Here is a 22103-nt window from a genome sequence, read left to right as displayed (position 1 = left end):
ACAGTGCTACCCCTCCACTTTTTCCTAGCTTCCTATTCTTCTTGAATATCATATACCACTCAATATTCAGGACCCAATCCTTGTCATTCTACAGCCACGTCTCCGTCATGGCTATCCAATCGTATTTATTTACTTCATTGTGCGCTATCAATTCATTTACTTTGTTATGACTGCTACGTGCATTCAGATACAGAGCCTTTAGTTTTGTCTTTTTGTTATCTTTGTAACATCTAGTCTTGACTATTGGTGTATTCTTAGGTTTTATCTCTGTCTCTTCATCTCTCTGTCCTTTCAAGAATTGACCCACATTACACACTCACACCACTTTTAAGTGTTGGACACTGAATGAAGACTTGAATTTCTAGAGAGCCTTTCAGGAGATCCCCAAGTACTTTACAGTCAGTGAAGTACTTTTGAAGTGTAATTGGTAGTGTTATAATGTAGGAATGTATTTTATTCAACTGGGCAAAAGGTGGCAGCACTATTTGTAAGGCTATAGTGAACATAGGTTTAAAAGCAACAGTTTCTTTTCTCTCTTTTTTTCATTTTAATTTTTTCTTCATTTATGTAGAAGATTGCTAAATTCAACAAATAAGGAATGTCACACCAAAGATATATCAAGTTTTATTTATTTGTTAGGATGCTAAAATACTATGACTTACAGTTCCAGGCAAATATGCTGAAGTATTTTTATACAAGGGTAAAGTGACTAGCACATCGACTACTTGGAAGTTGTGGATCACAAGCTTGTGACTTGTATTTTGAGTTTTGAAAGTAATTTACATTGTTGATCACTACAATGCTTTTGAGGATCTATAAATAAGTAATACAAGAAAATAACCCATTTATTTTTGGAGGTAGACTGATCTTTTGTTCATATGCCTTTCCAGCAATGTTTGATGGTGACATATGTGAGATGGACAGATAAGAAAGAGCATCTAAAGGGAACTCCTGTAACCTAAAATATAATCAATACCAACTTTGAATATGTGTCCATTTTTGAGCAGATAAAATTTGGTATGAATTTGTTGTTTTCATGGAATACAGATGTAAATACACAATTTTAGTTATATTGAAGTTAGAGAATTATTTCAGTAACTTAGATTTTTTTCTCATTTCTAGATCATCTGTGGGTGTTGTTTCCAGATGTTTGCATGGTAATAGCTTCTGAAATGGCTGTGGATGTGGTTAAACATGCTTTTATCACAAAATTTAATGACATTACAGCTGATGTGAGTATGTAGATAATTATTATTTGTGAAAGAGAGAATTTGCAATTATATAGTATTGTTTAAATCCACTGGATATGCCAAAGCATTTCAGTGCTAGCGTATTATGTTTGGAATGTAGCACATCCAAATCACGCAACCAGCAAATAACATAAATGATCATTGTATCTGTTTGGGTGATTGTTGACCAAACATTGGGAAAACGCCTAGACACTACAGCTCAAGAGAAGGAGCCTGACCAATTTCGATGATTTATGTTATGATATGGCAGGCGGCAATTGCTGGGCTGATTAAATCCCAAAGGGAAACTTGGCCAAGCTATCGCAACGATTTGAAATTTGTATTTTTATTATGAGAATGTATGTGCACTGAAGTCAGAAGTAAAGATGCCACTACCACTTTTGGAGATTCTAAATATTAAATTAAAACATTTATTAACAAAAGAAAACTTAAACACACAAGTTTACAGTTTAAATTTAGTCTTACAACATTTCCCAAAAGATTTCTACCTAGCTAGACTCTCAAATAAACACCTTTTTCCAACAGTCCAAATAGTTTCTTATTCTGTAAAACATCGAGTAATATTACCACAAGGCACCTACTGTTGCTGTAGGGGAGGCATTTCACAGCTTCCCTCTTTCTTTCACTCAATAGTGAAATTCCAAGGCTTTTTATAAAACCTTGCTTTCTGGAACAAGCAAACGCTTCTCTGGGGTGGCTAGAGGCTGCTTTTTTCACAAGTCTGTCTTCGCACAGCCCACTTTTCAAGATCTCACATGGCCACTCCCATAGAGCTTTCAATCTTTCCTTAAATTTGTTTTCTCCCTTTTGATTTTTAAAACCAAGGCCAGAATTTTTCCGTCGGCGAGTTGGGGGCAGGGCCCGCTTGCCGATGCGGGATGACAGGGGGAACCCCTGACGTCATCCCGCCCCATTTAAATATTCAGGAAGGCGGGCAGACAGCGCAATCAGCTGTCCACTTGCCGACCTGTCAATGGAGGCCATTGACAGGATAATTAAGCCAATTAAAGGCCCTACCCGTCCAACTTTAAGGCTAGCGGGCAGGCCAGGAGCCCCAGCGGGCTTCTGAAAAAACAAGAAACCTCACCCACTGGCGGGATGAGGTTTCATGTCTGTTTTAAAAAACTTTAATAAACTTTAGGTGATATTTATTAACATGTCCCATCTCGTATGACATTGTCACATGAGGGGGGACATGTTAATAATTGTTTTATTTTTCTATTTTTTAAGTTTATAAAACTTTCTGCACTCTCCCTGAGACAGCACTTAGTCTCAGGGAGCTGTGCATGCGCGTGAAAGAGCGCACTTTGACAGTTGGGGAATCCCTCCACCCCCGCACAGGAAGCGCATAGCGCTTCCCGTCGGGTGGCCCGCTGGGCAGGCCTTAATTGGAAGTTACCTTTTCCAGAATATAAAAATCTTTCATGTTGTCATTATGACCAGCACTTCCAGGAAAAATAAACTTAATAACTTTGCCTTATTTATTTACAATTTTGCCAGTTGTAAAACTTCCGGTCATGTCTCTTTGAAATTCAAACAGCTAACACTTCACTCCCCACTTAATTCTAATGCAAATTCCCATTCATACTGTATCTACTGGGATCTCATCCCATCTCCATTTCAAAATGCCTGCTTTTTACACATCCTTTTGATGATTTAAAACTTGCAGTCTGACTGTCTTCAGTTTAATTAAATTAGTTACGCACACACAACACACACACACAGTCCCCATAAGCCTGCTTCAATATCCTACAGTAATATTAAGAAAAGTGATATTCCCTCTACCCTTGCTTTGTAGAATACCAAACTGTTTTTTTCTTAAAATTGTGAAGTGAATAATTGCGCTGCTCAGAGGTCAGGAAATGGAATACCTTTTCACTTTTATTGCCCAGTCCCAGAATCAAACACAAATTAGTTGAAGTATATTGGGTGTTGAGTATAGCCCCATTTATTGCCCTTTAGCCTAACACTTAATTCTGTTATGATGTTTGTTCTTGTGATATTTATTAGACATAACATTCTTGTAGCTTTTCTGAGTAATACTGCCCGATCAGGACTGAATTTTGGGCAGTTTTGTGCTTACATCAACTTTGAACAACATTGAACTGATGGAATCAATTTAATATAAGACACTTATCTTAAATTAATCTACTGAGCAAGGAGTGAAAATTGAGTTCATTGATTTAATGTTTGAATGTTATTGTTTTATTTTATTTTCATCCTTCTGTCCTCTAGCCTTACCCCAGGATATGGATGTACCAAGACACTCTTAATTCAATGTTATATTAAAATAACATTCAGCTCTTGGAGTGAAATACCTGTAAGAAATTATCCCTGATTCCAGGCAATTTTTCAGTATTTAGAGCAGAGAACTCTTAAAACCAAAGAAATAATTGACCATTCATATAAATGCTTTGAGGTGACTAGCCTTTAGGTTGGTGTCATCATTTTTCAATTAGTTCTATACTCTCAGAGAGCACAAGCTATGACGAAATAAGCTTCCACTGAGAATAAAAATGGAACAGATGTTGCATAGAATAAACTGCCATGAAGTTGCGGTTAAGATAGGTAATTGAAGTTTGAAGATAAGCACATAGTAAGGTTCTTTATGATTTTCACCTTTTTTAAAGTTCTAGTGTATGCGCCAGCTTGTTTTGCCCCTTAATCAAAAGTTCTTTGTCCCAAACCTTTAGTCGAAAGATCTGCCATCTTTCTTTTGACAAATTCTTCAATCTCTCTTCATAAATAGGTAAGATAAGTTAAAAAGACCATCAAGCATTCTGCTAACACACTCAAAAGCAAATCAAGAATTTCAAGCATTCTGCTAAGTTATTCAGCCTGTCCCTTTTTGCATTTATTTTGGGTTTTTTTTAAGGACTAGAAATTGGACTGGGCTGACTTCCAAAGTTATATTCTTTAGTCTGTGTAACACCTAATGTGTATCAGCAATTCATTTTCTCAGAATGAGAAAGAAAACATATAGTGCCATTCACACCTCAGGAGTTCCAAAGCACTTTATAGCAGATTGAAGTACTTCTGAACTGTCGTCACTATTGTAATGTCAGGAAATGTGGCATCCCTTTTTGCACATAGCCAAGTCTTGTAAACAACCCAAAGATAATTAACAGATGATTGGTTTTTAGTGAGGTTGATTGAAGGAAAGATATTGACCTCTACACAAAATCATAGAATAGAATCTTGCAGCGCAGAAGGAGACCACTCATCCCATCGATTTTGTGCAGGGTCTTTGAAAGAGCTGTCCAATTTAGACATACACCCCAGCCTTTTCCTCAAAACTGTGCAAATTAATCATCTTCAAGTACTTGTCTAATTGCCTATTAGAAGTTCCTATGGAATTTGATTACACCCTCTTGGGTGGTATGTTCCAGATCTTAACACCGTTTGTGAAAATATTTCACCTCATTTCCCTTCTAGTTCTTTTGCAAATTATTTTAAATCCATCATACCTGGTTACCGAGCCATTTGCCAGAGGAAATGGATTCTCCCTACTTCCTCCATCAACAATTCTCAATTTTGAATACCTTCGTTAAGTCTCTCCTTTGTTTTCCCTGCTTGAAGGAAAGCAATCTCCGCTTTTTCAATCTCTCTGTGTAACTCGAGTCCCTTAGCCCTTGTTACATCCTGGTAAACCTCTGTATCCTTTCCAAGGTCTTGACATTTTTCCTTAACTGCTGCTCATAATTGTTCCAGCTGAGATTTGTTGTGGTTTAGCATTGCTTCCTTTTTGTATTCAATGCATCTATTTATAACACAAAGTATCCCATACACTTTCTTAACAGTCTTATCAACTTATCCGCCTATCTTCAAAGATTTGTGGTTATGCAGCCCCAGGTCCTTCTGCTCTTGCGTTCCTCCTCAAAATAGTACCATTTAGATTATAGTGCCTCCCTGTTGTTTCTCCCAAAGTGCATCACTTCACACTAATCCACATTAAATTGCATCTGCCATGTGCCCGCCCATTTCACCAATCTGTCTGTTTTCCTGAGGTATGCTACTACCCTCCTCACTATTTACTACATTGCCAAGTTTTGTATCATCAGCAAACTTTAAAATTGTACTCTCTTTATCAAAGTCCTGCGGCAGGATTTTCCCTTTCTCGGCCGGGGCGGCAGGTGGACCCGGGAATGGCAGCAAAAAGGACCACCATCTGTGATCGGGCTCCGACCGCAATTTCATGCTGGCTGGCCAATTGACGGCCAGCCAGTGTGAAAGGTGCACTGAGAAGTCACAGTGCTGCTGGGATAGAGGCGGGAGGAGCACAAGCGCTGAAGTCTGCGCATGCGCGGGGGAGCGCGCACTGAAAGCTCCCTGAAGGCACAGAGCTGCCTTGGAGCTGAAGGATTTTAAAATGAAAATTAAAAATTTTAAAATAAGGGAAAAGTCCCCACATATGACTCAGTCACATGAACAGGGACATATTAAAAATTATGTTTCAAAATTTTTATTTTCTTTAATTACTGTTGGAAACCTCATCCCGTCCGTGGATGAGACTTCCTCAAAAATACAAAGGCCGCTTGGCCTATTCGCCCACCCGCCAACTGGAAAGTTGGACGGGCAGCGAAAAATAGCAGTTAATTAACACTTCACATGGCCTTAATAGGCCTCTTAATTGTTGGCGGGCACGCTGCTGACTCCAGAAATATCGTCCGAGTGTGCGATGATGTCTGAACACTTGCCCGATGTCATCGTGCACTATTTTACTCCCGATCAGGTTGGGTTCCCTCCCGCCCGCCCCTGCGATGTAAGATTCTGCCCCAGGTCATTTACATATTTAAAAGAAGAAAAGTAAGGGCCCAAATAATCCTTAAGAGATCCCATTAAGCACTTCTGTCCATTCGGAAAGATATCCATTCGCCACTACCCTCTGCCTTCTACCCCTTAGCTAGTTATGTACCCAAGTTACCAAGTCCCTTTAATACTTTGCGCTGTACTTTTCAAGCAAGTCTGTATTTAGTTGTATTTCTATCAAATGCCTTTTGGAATCCCATATACATAATATCTACTGCACTACTTTCATCACACCTCTTTGATACTTCAACAAATTCAATCAGGTAAATGAGACATAGTTTGCCTTCAATAACTCTGTGTTGGCTGTCCCTTATTTACCCTCTGCATCTCCAAGTCAGAATTAATGTCGTCTGATCTCTGGTAGTTTATCCACCACTGACATAAGACTGGCCTGTAGTTATCAGGTTTATCTCTCTCCCTTTTTTGAAACAGGGGTTTGCAGTCTTCTAGTCTTCTGACACCACTCCCCTATGCAAGAAGGATTGAAAGGTAGTAGTTAGAATCTCTGCTATCCCCATCCTAGCTTCTCTTGGCAACCTTGGGTACATCCCATCTAGACCAGATAACTTATTAACCATAATGCTAATCTATTTAGCACCTCCTTTCTACTTATATTAATCTATCCAATATCCCCATTCCCTCCTCCCATACCGCAATATTAACTTCATCATCCTCTTTACTGAAGACAGTACCTCAGTCATACCTTCTGCCTTTACGGGAATATTTCCATCTTTATCCATAATTGCTACCACCATTCCTTTTACTTTTTATAATTTTATAAAAGATTTTTGATTTTCCCTTTGTTTCCATCTGATCTTTTCTCATATTTTCTCTCTTCCATTCTTGTATCCTTTTTCAGTTCTCCCCTGCAGTCTGTATTTTGCCTGATTTTGCACTGTATTCTATACCTGACATTTTCTATAAATCCAATTTTTCTGTTCTATTTGAATCCCCATTTTGTTATTCAGGGAGCTGTAGTTTTGGATGCCCATCCTTCTTCTTTGTGGGAATATGCTTAGTTTGTACACAAATTATCTTCACCTTGAAAGCCTACCTACTGTTTTCTTGAAGAGCATTTATTTCCAGTTGACCTGTGTTGATCCCTTCCCAAATCATTGAAATTGGTTCTCATTCAATTAAATGTTTTCACTGTTGAATTTTCTTTGCCCCTCTCTGTAACAACTTTAAACCGAATTATTTTATGATTGCTATTTCCTACTGAAATGCACTCTACTTTCCTACTTTATTCCCTAGAAGTGGATCTAGCACTGGGTCTTTCCTTATTGGCCTAGGAACATTTATTAAGAACATTCCCCATTGCATATTATAGGAATTCTATACCGTCCTTGTCCTCTACATTCTCCCACACCACCTACTATTACTACTGTATTATTTTAGCATCTTTGTGATATTTGCCAATATATTTGCTTCTCTCTCCTCATTACTTGGAGTCTACCGTAAACACCCAGCGATGTAACAGCTGCTTTTCTGTTCCTTAACTGACCAAATGGTCAGCTTTGAACCCTATAGCATATTTCCCCTCTGTAGAACTGTAATATTATCCTTGAGCAGCACTGCCACCACCCAACCTGCCCCACCCCCCCCACTCGTACTTTGTAGCCAGAAATGTTGCCCATTTCTAACCCTATCAAGCCAGTTCTCCTCAAAAATAACTGGAATGGAACTTAACCCACAACGTTGCGACCTAGAGGTGAGAGTATAAATCAGCTTCTGCTAAATTGAAGTCTAATGTGTGATATTGAAATTCTAGTTTGTAGCTACATTTTTTGGGGATATTTGTATATTTCTTCTTTGTCCCTCTCCATCCTCAGACAATAACCCTTATTGTAGAGTATTGTATATTGGCTGCAAAAATATTGTGAACTCAAGTTATTAAGTTTGCAGGTGGGTTGTTGGCACCCTGCTAAAAGCGACTATGCTTTTCCTACACACAGGTATATAGTGAGTATAGAGCCAGCCTTGCATTTGACTTGGTCAGTAGCCGTCAAAAAAATGTAAGTATGTGAATGTAATTTCTTGTCTTTTAATTTTTACATGTTTTTATAAAAATGTTTAAACCAAAATTGTACTTGCCTGATTTCCATGCTTCAAAACACACACTCAAAGGAACAATTTACATTGGAAATCTGGTATTTCGTAATTAGAATTATGACCGTGACACCCTTAAGAATTTTTAAAAATCACCTCCTAGGATGCATTTTCGGCCCATTCCATGTATTATGAAATCCTGAGAATTGGTCAGATTTAAGTAATTATGCTGACTTTACTCCTGGGTTTTCAAGTTATAAACCACTGTAAAAGTACAATTTATGCACCAGATTTTATTGAATAATTGTGGATATTATTTGTTGAGTTTTAAAATGTGCTTATAAAAATAAAACATAGAATCTAACTTTATGCTGGCTAGTTTCAGGCTGCAGAGAGTTAAATCTGAAAATAGCCAGCCTGGGGACAGAGCGAATCTCTTTTCTTCTTTTAGCTGCTTTGTGTCAGAGTAGAAAGATCCTGAAATTGATGTTGACCAGATTAAGAGATCAATATTGCCAAGTGATTACTGATCTGTAATTTTACATAGTGATACAGATCTCATTCAAAATGATGAGGGAGGCTGGCACACACTAGTGCCCCTATGTGGAAAATCCAAAAATCTATTTTAAAGATTGCATGTAAATCTTTCATATGCACATGCAAGTTATTAAGAAAACTTCATCTGCCACCAGATAGGTCGGCTGCAACCATTCATGTATTTTTTCTAGCCTCGTCCTACAGAAGAACTTCAGCAGTAAATGGGAAATAGATAGTAGACTGTAGGAGGAAGTCTAGATTTAGTCAAAAGCCCTGTGGTGGGATAATGTTGACGGAGGTAGGCTGGAGTTAGCATGGAACATCACCAAACTGTTGTCCAAGTTTGGAGGCCAATCTAGCGAGTGAAGTGCAGAAGCTATTTGAGGGTAGAGTAATGGTGATGATAGAGGTTACTTTGCTGGGCCAGTGTTGTCCAATAGGATTTTGATGCTTGCCAAACTTGTGATCGGGTCACCTGTTATAACGTGGCAGGTGAAATGTGCTAGGTGGACCAAATCCATAAGGGAAACTTGGCCACGCTATCACAGTGGTTTTACAATTTGTATTTATTACGAGAAGGCTTATACACTGAATTCAGAAGAATTGAGTCCACTAATACTTTTAGAGATTTTAAAATTAAGTTAAAGCATTTATTAACAAAAGAATAAAAAACAACACAATAAACACACACAAGGTTACAATTACACGATTAGTCTTAACAATTCCCAAAATTCTTAATTAAACAGGCTCCAAACTACACACCCACTTTAAGGCAACAGTCCAAAATAGATTTGAAATTATAAAATCAATCCAGCAAGGTTACCAGAATACCCGCTTGACAGTGGAATCCCAAAGGCTTTTAACACAACTTATAGTTACTGGACACAGCAGACTTCTGCTAAAGTGGCTGGAGGCTTTTCCCCCCCCAAGGACTGCTTAACACATTGTAACTTTCGATCTCAAAACGGACACACCCCTACATAGCTTTCCATCCCTCTATATATGTTTTCTCTCTCTTTAATCGTTCTACAGGTCTTTGGAAATTTACTTTTCCCATAATATATAAATCTTTCATGTTGTCAATATGGTCTCTTTCCTTTTGGGAAAAATAAACATAGTAAACTTGTCCTATTTACCTTGTTGTAAACATCCTACCATCCCTTTTGAAACCCAAACACCTTTCAACTTATCTTAAAATGCAAATTTCCTTTACACCCTACATGCTGCCCTCATCCATGTTTACTCATTAGCATTTCAAATGCCTTTTTACTAACTTTTGGTAATTACAACCTTGCAGTCTATCTGACTCTAATATAATCAGCCACACAGACAACCATAAACCCACAATAATATGAAAAATATTATAGTTTCGTGACAACCATACTCACTAGATAATACAAAATGCATGCAATATTAATAAAACATGTGCAGTCTTTTAAAAATATGTTTGAAAATTTAAACCATCAGCAATCAAGACCGATATACTCGTAGCTGTTCTCGTGTCTAAAGCAATGACAGAGTTTTGCAATCTAGCTGTTCTGCAAAGCAAGCCTGCAATATGTGCGCTCAGAAGGTGGTGACAATCTATTAACTGAAGCGTTCTGTTTCTGACAGTATTCTCCAGCTTATTTCAAAGACACAAATTCCTTCAACAGTAAACTATCCTATTTTATCAATATTGATGTATTAGAAGATTGGGGAGGAAAAAGAGTGACAAATCTCTAGGTATTGCTTCTGCATTCTGATTTTTGCCTTGCTTACATTCTGTCACCTTTTGTTTTCAAACTCAGCATTTGGACATTTAATAGACCTTTGGCTTATAGCCAATCTCCTGTCATCCCTCCCTTTACGTCAATAGCGCCCTATTCCTTTCAACTGCTAATTTCAACAGATCTATCAAGATGAAGGCTGAACACATTTGGAAGTTGCTCCACCGCCCCAGCTTGTCAGAATTTCAACCCTCATTGGCAGTCATGCAGCGCTGTCTGCCGCTCATGCACTTCAACTGTTTTGTGAAAACTGCTTACTCCTAGCTAAATAAAACCAAGTCCTTCAGTTAGCATCCCCTGTGTTACTAGTTTCTCCAAGAAAATTGAGAGAGCAGTGGACTGCTGTCCTTCCAAACATTGACTCTTCTTACACAATGCTTCACAAGCAGTCCCGTAGATCTCAATGTATTTATTGTCAGAAGAACCCAGAAAGAACAGTAACAGAGTAGATAACAGACAATGGACCATTTTTCTTGTTTCATGGAGCAAGTGGCCCTTCAGCTTATAGTCACTAGAAACCTGACAGCAACTATATTTTGAGAAACATTATTACGGTCTGATCGATATGTGACTCCTATCTGACAACAGCATGGCTAATTTTTCCTTGTTCAATTAGGGACGAATGACACATAGCGATTTAATGAGTGACACGCTTTTACCCATCGATGCAACTTAACACAGCTAAGTGAGGCTCTAAAAATGAACAGCATTAATTCACCACATCCGTCATTGATTTGCCACATGTGGTGAGTGGCAAGTGTATTGGACAGCACTGTGCTAGACCATAGTTCAAAGAAACAGAACAGTGGCCTTTGTGTCTGCTTGAATCACTAACTCTGGTAGTACTTTCCATAGCCCCTGTTGATTATTTTTTTGAACAATGTTTGTAGAAGTCATGCTTCACGCCCTGCCTGACTAGAAGAAAAATCAGAAGGCTTCCTTCGACCCCCTAGCCCCATAAACAAGTTCAGAAAACATCCTTTCTATCTAAGTAACACAACATGTATGTTAAGCTCAGGTTCATGAAGTGTGTAAAAAGAAAGGAACAAGGGTTTTGGAATGCCATGGAAACAGGAGTACAAATGTATGATGCCACAACATAGTGGCTTGTTTTTACAGATTCAAGTTCCCTCTATGAAAGAATCAGTACTTTGCCAAAAGAAGGATGAGCAAAAATGAAAGCAAAGTTCATATTTGCCGCTGTTATGTGCCTAATGGCTGCCAAAGAGTAGCGCTTGGAGCTTAGCTTTTTGCATTTACAACAGTTGCTTTGTGCACTAAATTGCTGGTTGCTGCTGCTTTCAACATGCAATTCCCAGGTAAGATCACGGGCCTCTCTATTAGGGCAGCAGCCATTATCTCTTTCATTGAAGAGAGAATATCTGTGCAAACGTAATGGCCCATGACTTCTGCGTTCCCCAGTGTCAGATTTGGCAGGTGTCCCATAGATGCGCTGGGGAATCCCTCCGGCAAGTTCCCAGGTAAGGGTTTGAGCGGCAATTACCCAGAAGTGTTAACTTCCTCTGGACAATTGCGCTGCGCTGGGAACAATCTGAAAATTAGATTTAAATTGCAAACTTTGGATGGTTCCGCCGGGGTTATACCAATAGTTACCCAGAAAAGGTTAGAAGAATTAAAACTTCTTCTAACTTCTGGGTAACTATTGTAAAGGCCCAGGCTGATCTCACGGGACTCCCCACCTCCCCCCACCCACAGGAGTGACTCGGGAACGCGCACCCCACTCCGGCCTCGGGGAAACACCCCCCCACCGACCTCAGGGAAACCCACCTCCCGACCTTGAAACCCAGGATCCCCCAAACCCCCCACTGCCAGACCCGGACCACCCCCATACAACCCCAACTTACAAATCCTATCCACTTACCTTAGACACTTACCTTCTCCTTGGCCCGTCAATTTCCCTGGCCCTTTAAACTTACCTGCTTGACAGCAGCTAATGTTGTAAAAATGGGGGTGTGGCCTCCTTGAATTCACTGGATTTAGACTTTGCTGGGGTCTGTGAGGAGTCTTTTGACGCAAGCCCCAAGCAGCTCCGGCGAACAGAAGTGGTCACGCAATTTTCAAGACGAGGTAGGTAGGTATTTATTTCTTTTAATTTTTGTGGGGTAGCACTTTCCGATGCTAGTTGGAAGTTATGGCCCAATAATTATTTTAACTTACTGTTAAGAAATGGATAGAAATTAGTAGTAGCTTACTTTCCGATGTGTCTGTTGCTGGCAAGTTGGTCCAACTTTTGAAGCATCCTGTTGAACAGATAATACATACTTATAGTACAATGTAGATTGATTATCTCATGTTTAAATTAAGCAGTTTACACACTAAGATATACTAGATATGCGTATTTCTCACTTATTATTGGACCTTTTCACTTCAACTTCCTTATTTAGCTGTTGGTAAGCTACACGTCTTATACAGTCACCCCGTCAGGTAGATCAAAATGTCATAAAATGATCCATAGCTCAATTATTTTTGTTTTTTATTTGCTTCCATTACCCATTCTACCTAGATAATTTCTTAAGAATGGATGCTACACCTAAATATTAGGGAATTTGCACCAACTCACCAGTTAGCTGACCTCATTAATTTTTTCAATATTTATCTTTTACTTAAGGTCTAATTGATGGTGAACAATTTTCTTACAGGCATACACAGATTATAGTGATACAGTTTCCAGAAGAATGGGATTTATACCGCTTCCACTAGCAGTTCTGGTAAGTTAAAATAGTTATAACACGTTTGTCTAAAGTTTAATCATTTTTTACATTTCCGCATTGTGTATGGTCATATTTGCTGTTGGAAGTGGAAGTTGGAAAGACCCTCTTTGGACTTTTGCTCACTATAACTCAAGTCATAAATCTCATCTCAACTGGAATGTTTCAGCCAAGACTGAGTTTTGGACAGACTAATACACAGTTATACGATAGTAGTGGATATGTTTTAGACAAGTAGTCGATATGGTAGCATCTATGGTTGTTCCTGGACTAATCATCTAGAACTCTGGACTAATAATCTGGAAAAGTGAGTTCAAATCTCACCATGGCAGTTAGTGAATTGAATTCAGTTAATTAAATAATATCTATAATAAAAAGCTAGTATCAGTAATGGTGAGCGTGAAGTGTTATGATCTGGTTAGGGACCAGTAACTTTTTTTTGTTTTACGTAGACAAAGTTTGAAATCCCAGTTACCCACTAAGAAAATAAAGCCAAAACATTCCATGGTTTTAAACAAAATAAATTTAACTATACAAAGTCAAAAAAGTAAAACAATTTACAATATCCATCTTATACTCTAACAATCAGAATTAACATGAGATGGATATGAATTAACAGGCAACTGTGGTCAAACACACCACACTGCACAATACTTGGCAAATGCGACCAAGACAGATTTCACAGCAACCCCACCTACAACTGAGTCATAAAACCTCGTTAAAACTGCCTCCCTCACGAGGATTTCAGCTCTTTACTTTTGAGGATCTAGCCTCCGAATTCCTTCAAAAGCTGCTCCAATTTGGACTGCCACAACGACTGCTCACCTCCCGATAGTTCAATCTCTTCTCCTGAGACTGCATTCTATGGGATTCACAAAGATGTACTCCTGCCTCTGGGCATAATTCCAGCTCTTTTGCAAACTGCTAGCTTCACTAAGCTGGCACTGTCCCTGGGTTTCTCCAAACTCCAGTTTCTCAGCTGCACTGATCCATAAATAGCTCCCAGGGCTTCCTCTGAGCCCTAACCCTCTCCAGCACAGAACCAGCTGCCTTCTGCCACCTTGTAGGCTTCCTCGGACTTCTGAGCGCAACTGTGCTGAACTGCAAACCACATGAGGTCTAAACTGCAACCAACCCCCACTCCCAGCAAACAAGCAGATAAATTGAAACCAGAGAACCTACTTAAGCTTCATCCATCTTCATAACAACGTAGCCTTTCAGGTTTCACTGAATGCTTTTAAATTAATTTAGTTCTAATTCCCAAAACAAAATATCTCTCTGGACAGCACTTTGCAAGCAATGTAGACATCACGTCTCCAGTTCTCCAGCTAAGTAAGCTCACCTGCTCCATCTCTCCTACTCTGACCCTATTAAATAAACAGGGGTAACCTTTTGAACTACCATTTCTTGAGATGTTTTTGCAATCTCTCAAGTTTAGCATTTTAGTCACCTTACTCTTTACAACAGTAATCTTCCCAGAACTGAATATTACCTCTAAGATATTAACATGAACCATGAATTCAATGCTTGTTACAGAAGCCATTGGAATGTTGTGGCTATGGGTATGAATAGGTGTGGCTATGGGTACCCGCATGGGCCCCAGCTATGCCTGTCTCTTTATGGGGTATGTGGAACATTCCTTGTTCCAGTCCTACTCCGGCCCCCTCCCACAACTCTTTCTCCGGTACATCGATGATTACTTCGGTGCTGCTTCATGCTCTCGTCGGGACCTGGAAAAATTGATTAATTTTGCTTCCAATCTCCACCCCTCCATCATCTTCACATGGTCCATCTCTGACAATTCTCTTCCCTTCCTTGACCTCTCTGTCTCAATTTCTGATGATAGACTGTCCACCAATATCCATTACAAGCCTACCGACTCCCACAGCTACCTCGACTACAGCTCCTCACACCCCGCTTCCTGTAAAGACTCCATCCCATTCTCTCAGTTCCTTCGCCTCCGTCGCATCTGTTCTGATGACGCTACCTTCAAAAACAGCTCCTCTGACATGTCCTCCTTCTTCCTTAACCGAGGTTTTCCATCCACGGTCGTTGACAGGGCCCTCAACCGTGTCCGGCCCATATCCCGCGCATCCTCCCTCACGCCTTCTCCTCCTTCCCAGAAACATGATAGGGTCCCCCTTGTCCTCACTTATCACCCCACCAGCCTCCGCATTCAAAGGATCATCCTCCGCCATTTCCGCCAACTCCAGCATGATGCCACCACCAAACACATCTTCCCTTCACCCCCCTTGACGGCATTCCGTAGGGATCGTTCCCTCCGGGACACCCTGGTCCACTCCTCCATCACCCCCTACTCCTCAACCCCCACTTATGGCACCTCCCCATGCCCACGCAGAAGATGCAACACCTGCCCCTTCACTTCCTCTCTCCTCACCGTCCAAGGGCCCAAACACTCCTTTCAAGTGAAGCAGCATTTCACTTGCATTTCCCCTAACTTAGTCTACTGCATTCGTTGCTCCCAATGCGGTCTCCTCTACATTGGAGAGACCAAACGCAAACTGGGCGACCGTTTTGCGGAACACCTGCGGTCTGTCCGCAAGAAAGACCCAAACCTCCCTGTCGCTTGCCATTTTAACACTCCACCCTGTTCTCTTGCCCACATGCCTGTCCTTGGCTTGCTGCATTGTTCCAGTGAAGCCCAACGCAAACTGGAGGAACAGCACCTCATCTTCCGACTAGGCACTTTACAGCCTTCTGGGCTGAATATTGAATTCAACAACTTTAGATCTTAAACCCCCCTCCCCCCATCCCCACCCCGTTTCTTTTCCCCCCCCACCCGCCTTTTTTTTCAATAATTTATATAGATTCTTCTTTCCCCACCTATTTCCATTATTTTTAAATCTAAAACTAAAACCTTTAGTCTTTCCACCCCACCCCCACTAGAGCTGTACTTTGAATATCCTGTCTTCCATTCTTAATTAGCACTTTTCTCAGACAAAGACCACCACCTTCAACACCTCTTTGACCCTTTTGTCTCTGACATCTTTTGATTATCTGCTCACACCACACCCTCAATGTGTCTCTTCCCCCCCACCCACCTTAAACCAATTTATATTTCTCCCTTGTTGAAACTATGCTTCAGTTCTGCTGAAGGGCCATGAGGGCTCGAAACGTTGACTGATTTCTTCTCCGCCGATGCTGCCAGACTTGCTGAGTTTTTCCAGGTAATTCTGTTTTTATTTTGTTTTGGAATGTTGTAAACTGATTCACGATTGTCCCTTAAGGATGGCAGATCTCCTTCCTTAACATGGTCTGGTTTATGTGACTCCAAACCCACATCAATGGAGTTGATTCTTAACTGTTCTGTGAAATGGCCCAGCCATTCATTAAGGCAGCACAGCGCCACCTTCTTAGGGATTAAGGATGAGCAATAAATACCGGCCTTTCCAGCAACACCCATATCCAGCAAATGAATAAAACAACAGTTCATAGTGAGCGGACAATGGAATGTCAAAGACAAGATTGGAGTAATTGGGTCTAGAGGTGACAAAACCTTGAATACCTGTTTCACTGGTGGAGGGGCTGAGGTAGTGGCAGAGCAGGCAATGTTGCAGTGATGGAAACATTGAATGGATTCAAAATAGGTTTGAAGCCACCAAGATTTAGCACAGCCTGGTCATCTTGAACAAGTGCAAGGAAATAGTGTTTATGGTAATGAGCAAAGATGATGACTTTAGTCATCTTGATCAGTTAAACAAGTTGCAATTCCTCTGTTACTTGTTATTGCATACGCTATTTGGCAGCATGTAACTGATCGCTGATTTGAGAGAGGTGGTGGAAACAAAAGTTGGGTATCATCAGCAAAGACTTGGAAATTGACCCCTTGCCTTTGAATAATGTTACCGAGGGGCAGCAAGTAGATGAGGAAGAGGAGATGCCCAAAGATGAATCATTGGGGGACTCAGGGTGACAGTTCAGGAGTGTGAAGAGAGACTACTGCTGATGATGTGCTGGGTAGGCATGGAACCAAAGAGTTATGGTGAAGGATGACTTGGTCCACCAAATCAAATGGTACTGGAAGTCTGAGATGGACGAGGTGCGATATCACATCACTGCGACAATCATAGTAGATATCATTGCTGAGTTTGGTTAGTGAGAAGAGTTGGACTAGGGGAAGTTTTAGAGAGATGGTCAAGAAGCTGAGAGGGCCTTTAGAGACATGGGTTGGTAGTTAGAAACATAGAAAATAGGAGTAGGAGTAGGCCATTCGAGCCTGCTCTGCCACTCATCACGATCATGGCTGATCATCCAACTCAATAGCCTGCTCCCACTTTCTCCCCATATCCTTTGATCCCTTTTGCCCCAAGAGCTATATCTAACTCCTTCTTGAAAACATACAATGTTTTGGCCTCAACTATTTTCTGCGGTAGCGAATTCCACAGGCTCACCAGTCTCTGGGTGAAGAAATTTCTCCTCATCTCAGTCCTAAATGGTCTACCCCGTATCTCAGACTGTGACCCCTGGTTCTGCATTCCCCCACCATCGGGAACATCCTTCCTTCACCTACCCTGTCTAGTCCTGTTAGAATTTTATAGGTTTCTATGAGATCCGCCCCCCCCATATTCTTCTGAATTCCAGCGAATATGATCCTAACCGACTCAATCTCTCTTCATATGTCAGTCCCGCCATCCCAGGAATCAGTCTGGTAAACCTCTTGCACTCCCTCTAGCAAGAACATCCTTCCTCAGATAAGGAGACCAAAACTGTACATAATATTCCAGGTGTGGTCTCACCAAGGCCCTGTATAATTGCAGCAAGACATTCCTGTTCCTGTACTCGAATCCTCTCGCTATGAAGGCTAACATACCATCTGCCTTCTTTACTGCCTGCTGCACCTGCAAGCTTATCTTCAGCGACTGGTGTACGAGGACACCCAGGTCTTGTTGCACAATCCCCTCTCTCAATTTATAGCCATTCAGATAATAATTTGCCTTCCTGTTTTTGCCACCAAAGTGGATAACCTCACGTTTATCCACATTATACTGCATCTGCCATGCATTTGCCACTCAACTTTTCCAAATCACACAGAAGCACCTCTGCATCCTCCTCACAGCTCACACTCCCACCCAGCTTTGTGTCATCTGCAAATTTGGAGAAATTACATTTAGTTTCCTCATCTAAATCATTAATGTATATTGTGAATAGCTGGGGTCCCACACCAATCCCTGTGGTACCCCACTAGTCACTGCCTGCCATTCGGAAAAAGACCCGTTTATTCCTACTCTTTGTTTTCAGTCTGCCAACCAGTTTTCTATCCATCTCAACACATTACCCCCAATCCCATGCGCCTTAATTTTACATGCTAATCTCTTATGTGGGACTGTTTCGAAGCCTTCTGAAAGTCCAAATAAACCACTTTCACTGGTTCCCCCTCATCAACTCTACTAGTTACATCCTCTCAAAATTCCAGTAGATTTGTCAAGCATGATTTCCTTTTCGTAAATCCATGCTGACTCTGTCCGATTCTGCCACTGTTTTCCAAGTGCTCAGCTGTTAAATCTTTTATAATGGACTCAGGAATTTTCCCCACTACTGACGTCAGGCTGACTGGTCTATAATTCCCTGTTTTCTCTCTACCTCCCTTTTTAAATAGTGGGGTTACATTAGTTACCCCCCAGTCTGTAGGAACTGTTCCAGAGTCTATAGAATCTCGGAAGATGACCACCAATGCATCCACCTTTTCTAGGGCCACTTCCTTAAATACCCTGGGATGTAGATTATCAGGCCCTAGGGATTTATCGACCTTCAATCCCATCAATTTCCCCAACACCATTTTCCGACTAATACTGATTTCTTTCGGTTCCTCCTTCTCACTAAACTGTGTGTTCCCTAATATTTCTGGTGTTATTTGTGTCCTCCTTTGTGAAGACAGAACCAAAGTATGTATTTAGTTGGTCAGCCACTTCTTTGTTCCCCATTATAAATTCCCCTGTTTCTGACTGTAAGGGACCTACATTTGTCTTCACCAATCTTTTTCTCTTCACATACCTATAGAAACTTTTACAGTCAGTTTTTATGTTCCCCTCAAGCTTACTCTCATACTCTATTTCCCCCTTCTTAATCAATCCCTTGGTCCTCTTTTGCTGAATTCTAAACTGCTCCCAATCCTCAGGTTTGTTGCTTTTTTTTAACCAATTTGTATGCCTCTTCCTTGGATCTGATACAATCTCTAATTTCCCTTGTAAGCCATAGTTTGGCCACCTTTCCTGTTTTACTTTTGTGCCAGACAGGAATAAACAACTGTTGCAGTTCACCCATGCGCTCTTTGAATGTTTGCCATTGCCTATCCACCGCCATTCCTTTTAAGTAACGTTTCCCAATCCATCATAGCCAACTCGCGCCTCATACCATCGTAGTTTCCTTTATTAAGATTCAGGACCCTAGTCTCAGAATCAACTACGTCACTCTATATCTTGATGAAGAATTCTATCATATTATGGTCGTTTATCCCCAAGGGGCCTCACACAACTAGATTACCAATTATTCCTTTCTCATTACACAATACCCAGTCTAGGATGGCCTGTTCTCTAGTTGGTTCCTCAACATATTGGTTCCTGAAAACCATCCCGTATACACTCGAAGAATTCCTCCTCTACGGTATTGTTACTGATTTGATTTGCCCAACCTATATGCAGATTAAAATCACCTATAATTACAGATGTTCCTTTATTGCATGCATCTCTAATTTCTTGTTTAACACCATTCCCAACATCACCACTACAGTTTTGGGGTCTATATACAACCCCCACTAACGTTTTTTGCCCCTTAGTGTTTCTCAGCTCTACCCATACAAATTCCACATCGTCGGAGCTAATATCTTTCCTCACTATTGCGTTAATTTCCTCTTTAACCAGCAATGCAACCCCACCACCTTTTGCTTTTTGTTTGTCCTTCCTAAATACTGAATACCCCTGGATGTTCAGTTCCCATCCCTGGTCACCCTGCAGCCATGTTTCCGTAATCCCGACTATATCATACCTGTTTATATCTATTTGCGTGGTTAATTCATCCACTTTATTGTGAATGCTCCTCGCGTTATGGCACAAAGCCTTAGGGCTTGTCTTTTTAACATTATTTGTCCCATTCCCACTATTTTTCACTAAGGCCCTGTTTGATTCTTGCCCTTGATTTCTCTGCCTATCACTTTTCTTATTCCGCTTTCTGTCTTCTGTTCTTGTCCTTGATTTCCCCCTCCTCTGACTCCTTGCATAGGTTCCCATCCCCCTGCCATTTTAGTTTAAACCCTCCCCAACCACTCTAGCAAATATTCCCCCTAGGACATCAGTCCTGGTCCTGCCCAGGTGTAACCCATCCAGTTTGTATGGGTCCCACCTCCCCCAGAACTGGCCCCAATGTCCCAGGAATCAGAACCCCTCCCCCTCACACGACCTCTTCAGCCACGTATTCATCCAATATATCCTGCTATTTCTACTCTGACTGACTAGCATGTGGCACTGGTAGTAATCCTGAGATCACTACCTTTTGAGGTCCTACTTTTCAACTTATTTTCTAACTCCCTATATTCTGCTTTTAGGACCTCATCCCTTTTTTTTTATCTATGTTGTTTGTACCAATGTCTACCACGACCACTAGTTGTTCACCCTCCCCCTTCAGAATGTCCTGTAACCGCTCTGAGACATCCTTGACCCTAGCACCAGGGACCAGGGAGGCAACATATCATCCTGGAGTCTTGTTTGTGGCCAGAGAAACGCCTGTCTATTCCCCTTACTCCCCTATAACTATTGCATTATTGCCACATTTTTTACCCCCCCCCGCCACCGCCACCTCCGGTGCAGCAGAGTCAACCATGGTGCAACGAGTTTGGCTGTTGCTGCTTTCCCCTGAGAGGCCATTCCCCTCAACACTATCCAAAGCGGTATATCTGTTTTGCAGGGGAATAGCCACAGGAGATTCCTGCACTGCCTGCCCAGTCCTCTTGCTCTGCCTGGTGGTCACCCATTCACTTCCTGCCTGTGGACTTTTCGCCTGCAGTGTGACCCCTTCTCTATACATGCTATCCATGATACTCTCCGCCTCGCGGATGCTCCACAGTATCCCCAGCCGCCACTCCAGCTCCAAAACCTGGGCTTCCAGGAGCTGCAGCTGGAGACACTTTCCACACACATGCTGACCCCAAGGTGCTGGAAATGTTCCCGGCTTCCCATGTAGAGCAGGAGGAGCACACCACGGCTTTGAGCTCTCCTGCCACGAATTACCCCTTTAAATTAAATTAAACCTTTTGGAAGATACTTAATATCAATTACTCTAGGGCCCTTCTTCCCTGCTCCTCATTGTTACAGAATATAGCCCTTACAAATGATGAAGCACAAAATAAGACATTAAAAACGATAAGTGATAAAAGTAGTAAATACTTACCTGACCGTACTCACGGTCCTCAAAGGATCACCTCGTTCCCTCCTCACCGAACTTCCAAAGCAGCACTCCGGTGCAGACTGTGATGCTGACTGCAGGACACTTCCCAGACTGCTTCACCATGATGCTGACTACAGGACACTTTTTCCAGCTAGTTGGTTAGATCAAGCATTGTTTTACTGAGGAGGTCCACAATTACAGTGGATTTTGGAAGGGAGAGGACTGAGCCTGAGGAAAGTGACCCATCAATAATGTCAACAGCATGAGGGATAATTAAATGAGGTGGCGATCAAGGCTGCAGGAAATGGATCTTGGAGGGGATAAGCAAAGAAAAGGTACAGGTAGAGATGAAGAGAAACTGTGGAGTGATGTGGATCAGAGCTGGAGTTGAGAGGATATTGGATGATTTTAGGAATGATGGAGAAAGGAAGGGAACATCTATAGAAGCAGCTACATCAATTATATCAATGTTTGAGATGAAGAAATCCATGAGCTTTTTACACAATATTGTCTCTACACAATACAGTATACAAACAAGGGTTTAAGTATTGATTTGTTATGTA

General features: G+C 41.2%; 1 protein-coding gene across 2 annotated transcripts in view; it reads left to right on the top strand.

The window, feature by feature from the left end:
- tapt1b (transmembrane anterior posterior transformation 1b) overlaps positions 1-22103 on the top strand; it is a 155597-nt gene that overhangs the window by 63421 nt on the left and 70073 nt on the right. For both annotated transcript variants that reach the window (XM_078545163.1, XM_078545172.1), the window contains exons 9-11: positions 1123-1232; positions 8015-8074; positions 13075-13143. In XM_078545163.1, the coding sequence (XP_078401289.1) occupies positions 1123-1232; positions 8015-8074; positions 13075-13143 (239 nt within the window). The remainder of the gene's footprint in view (positions 1-1122; positions 1233-8014; positions 8075-13074; positions 13144-22103) is intronic.

This window comes from Cetorhinus maximus, chromosome 1, assembly GCF_964194155.1.
Source record: "Cetorhinus maximus chromosome 1, sCetMax3.hap1.1, whole genome shotgun sequence".
Lineage (NCBI taxonomy): Eukaryota > Metazoa > Chordata > Chondrichthyes > Lamniformes > Cetorhinidae > Cetorhinus > Cetorhinus maximus.
This window is presented reverse-complemented; position numbering and strand designations above follow the sequence as displayed.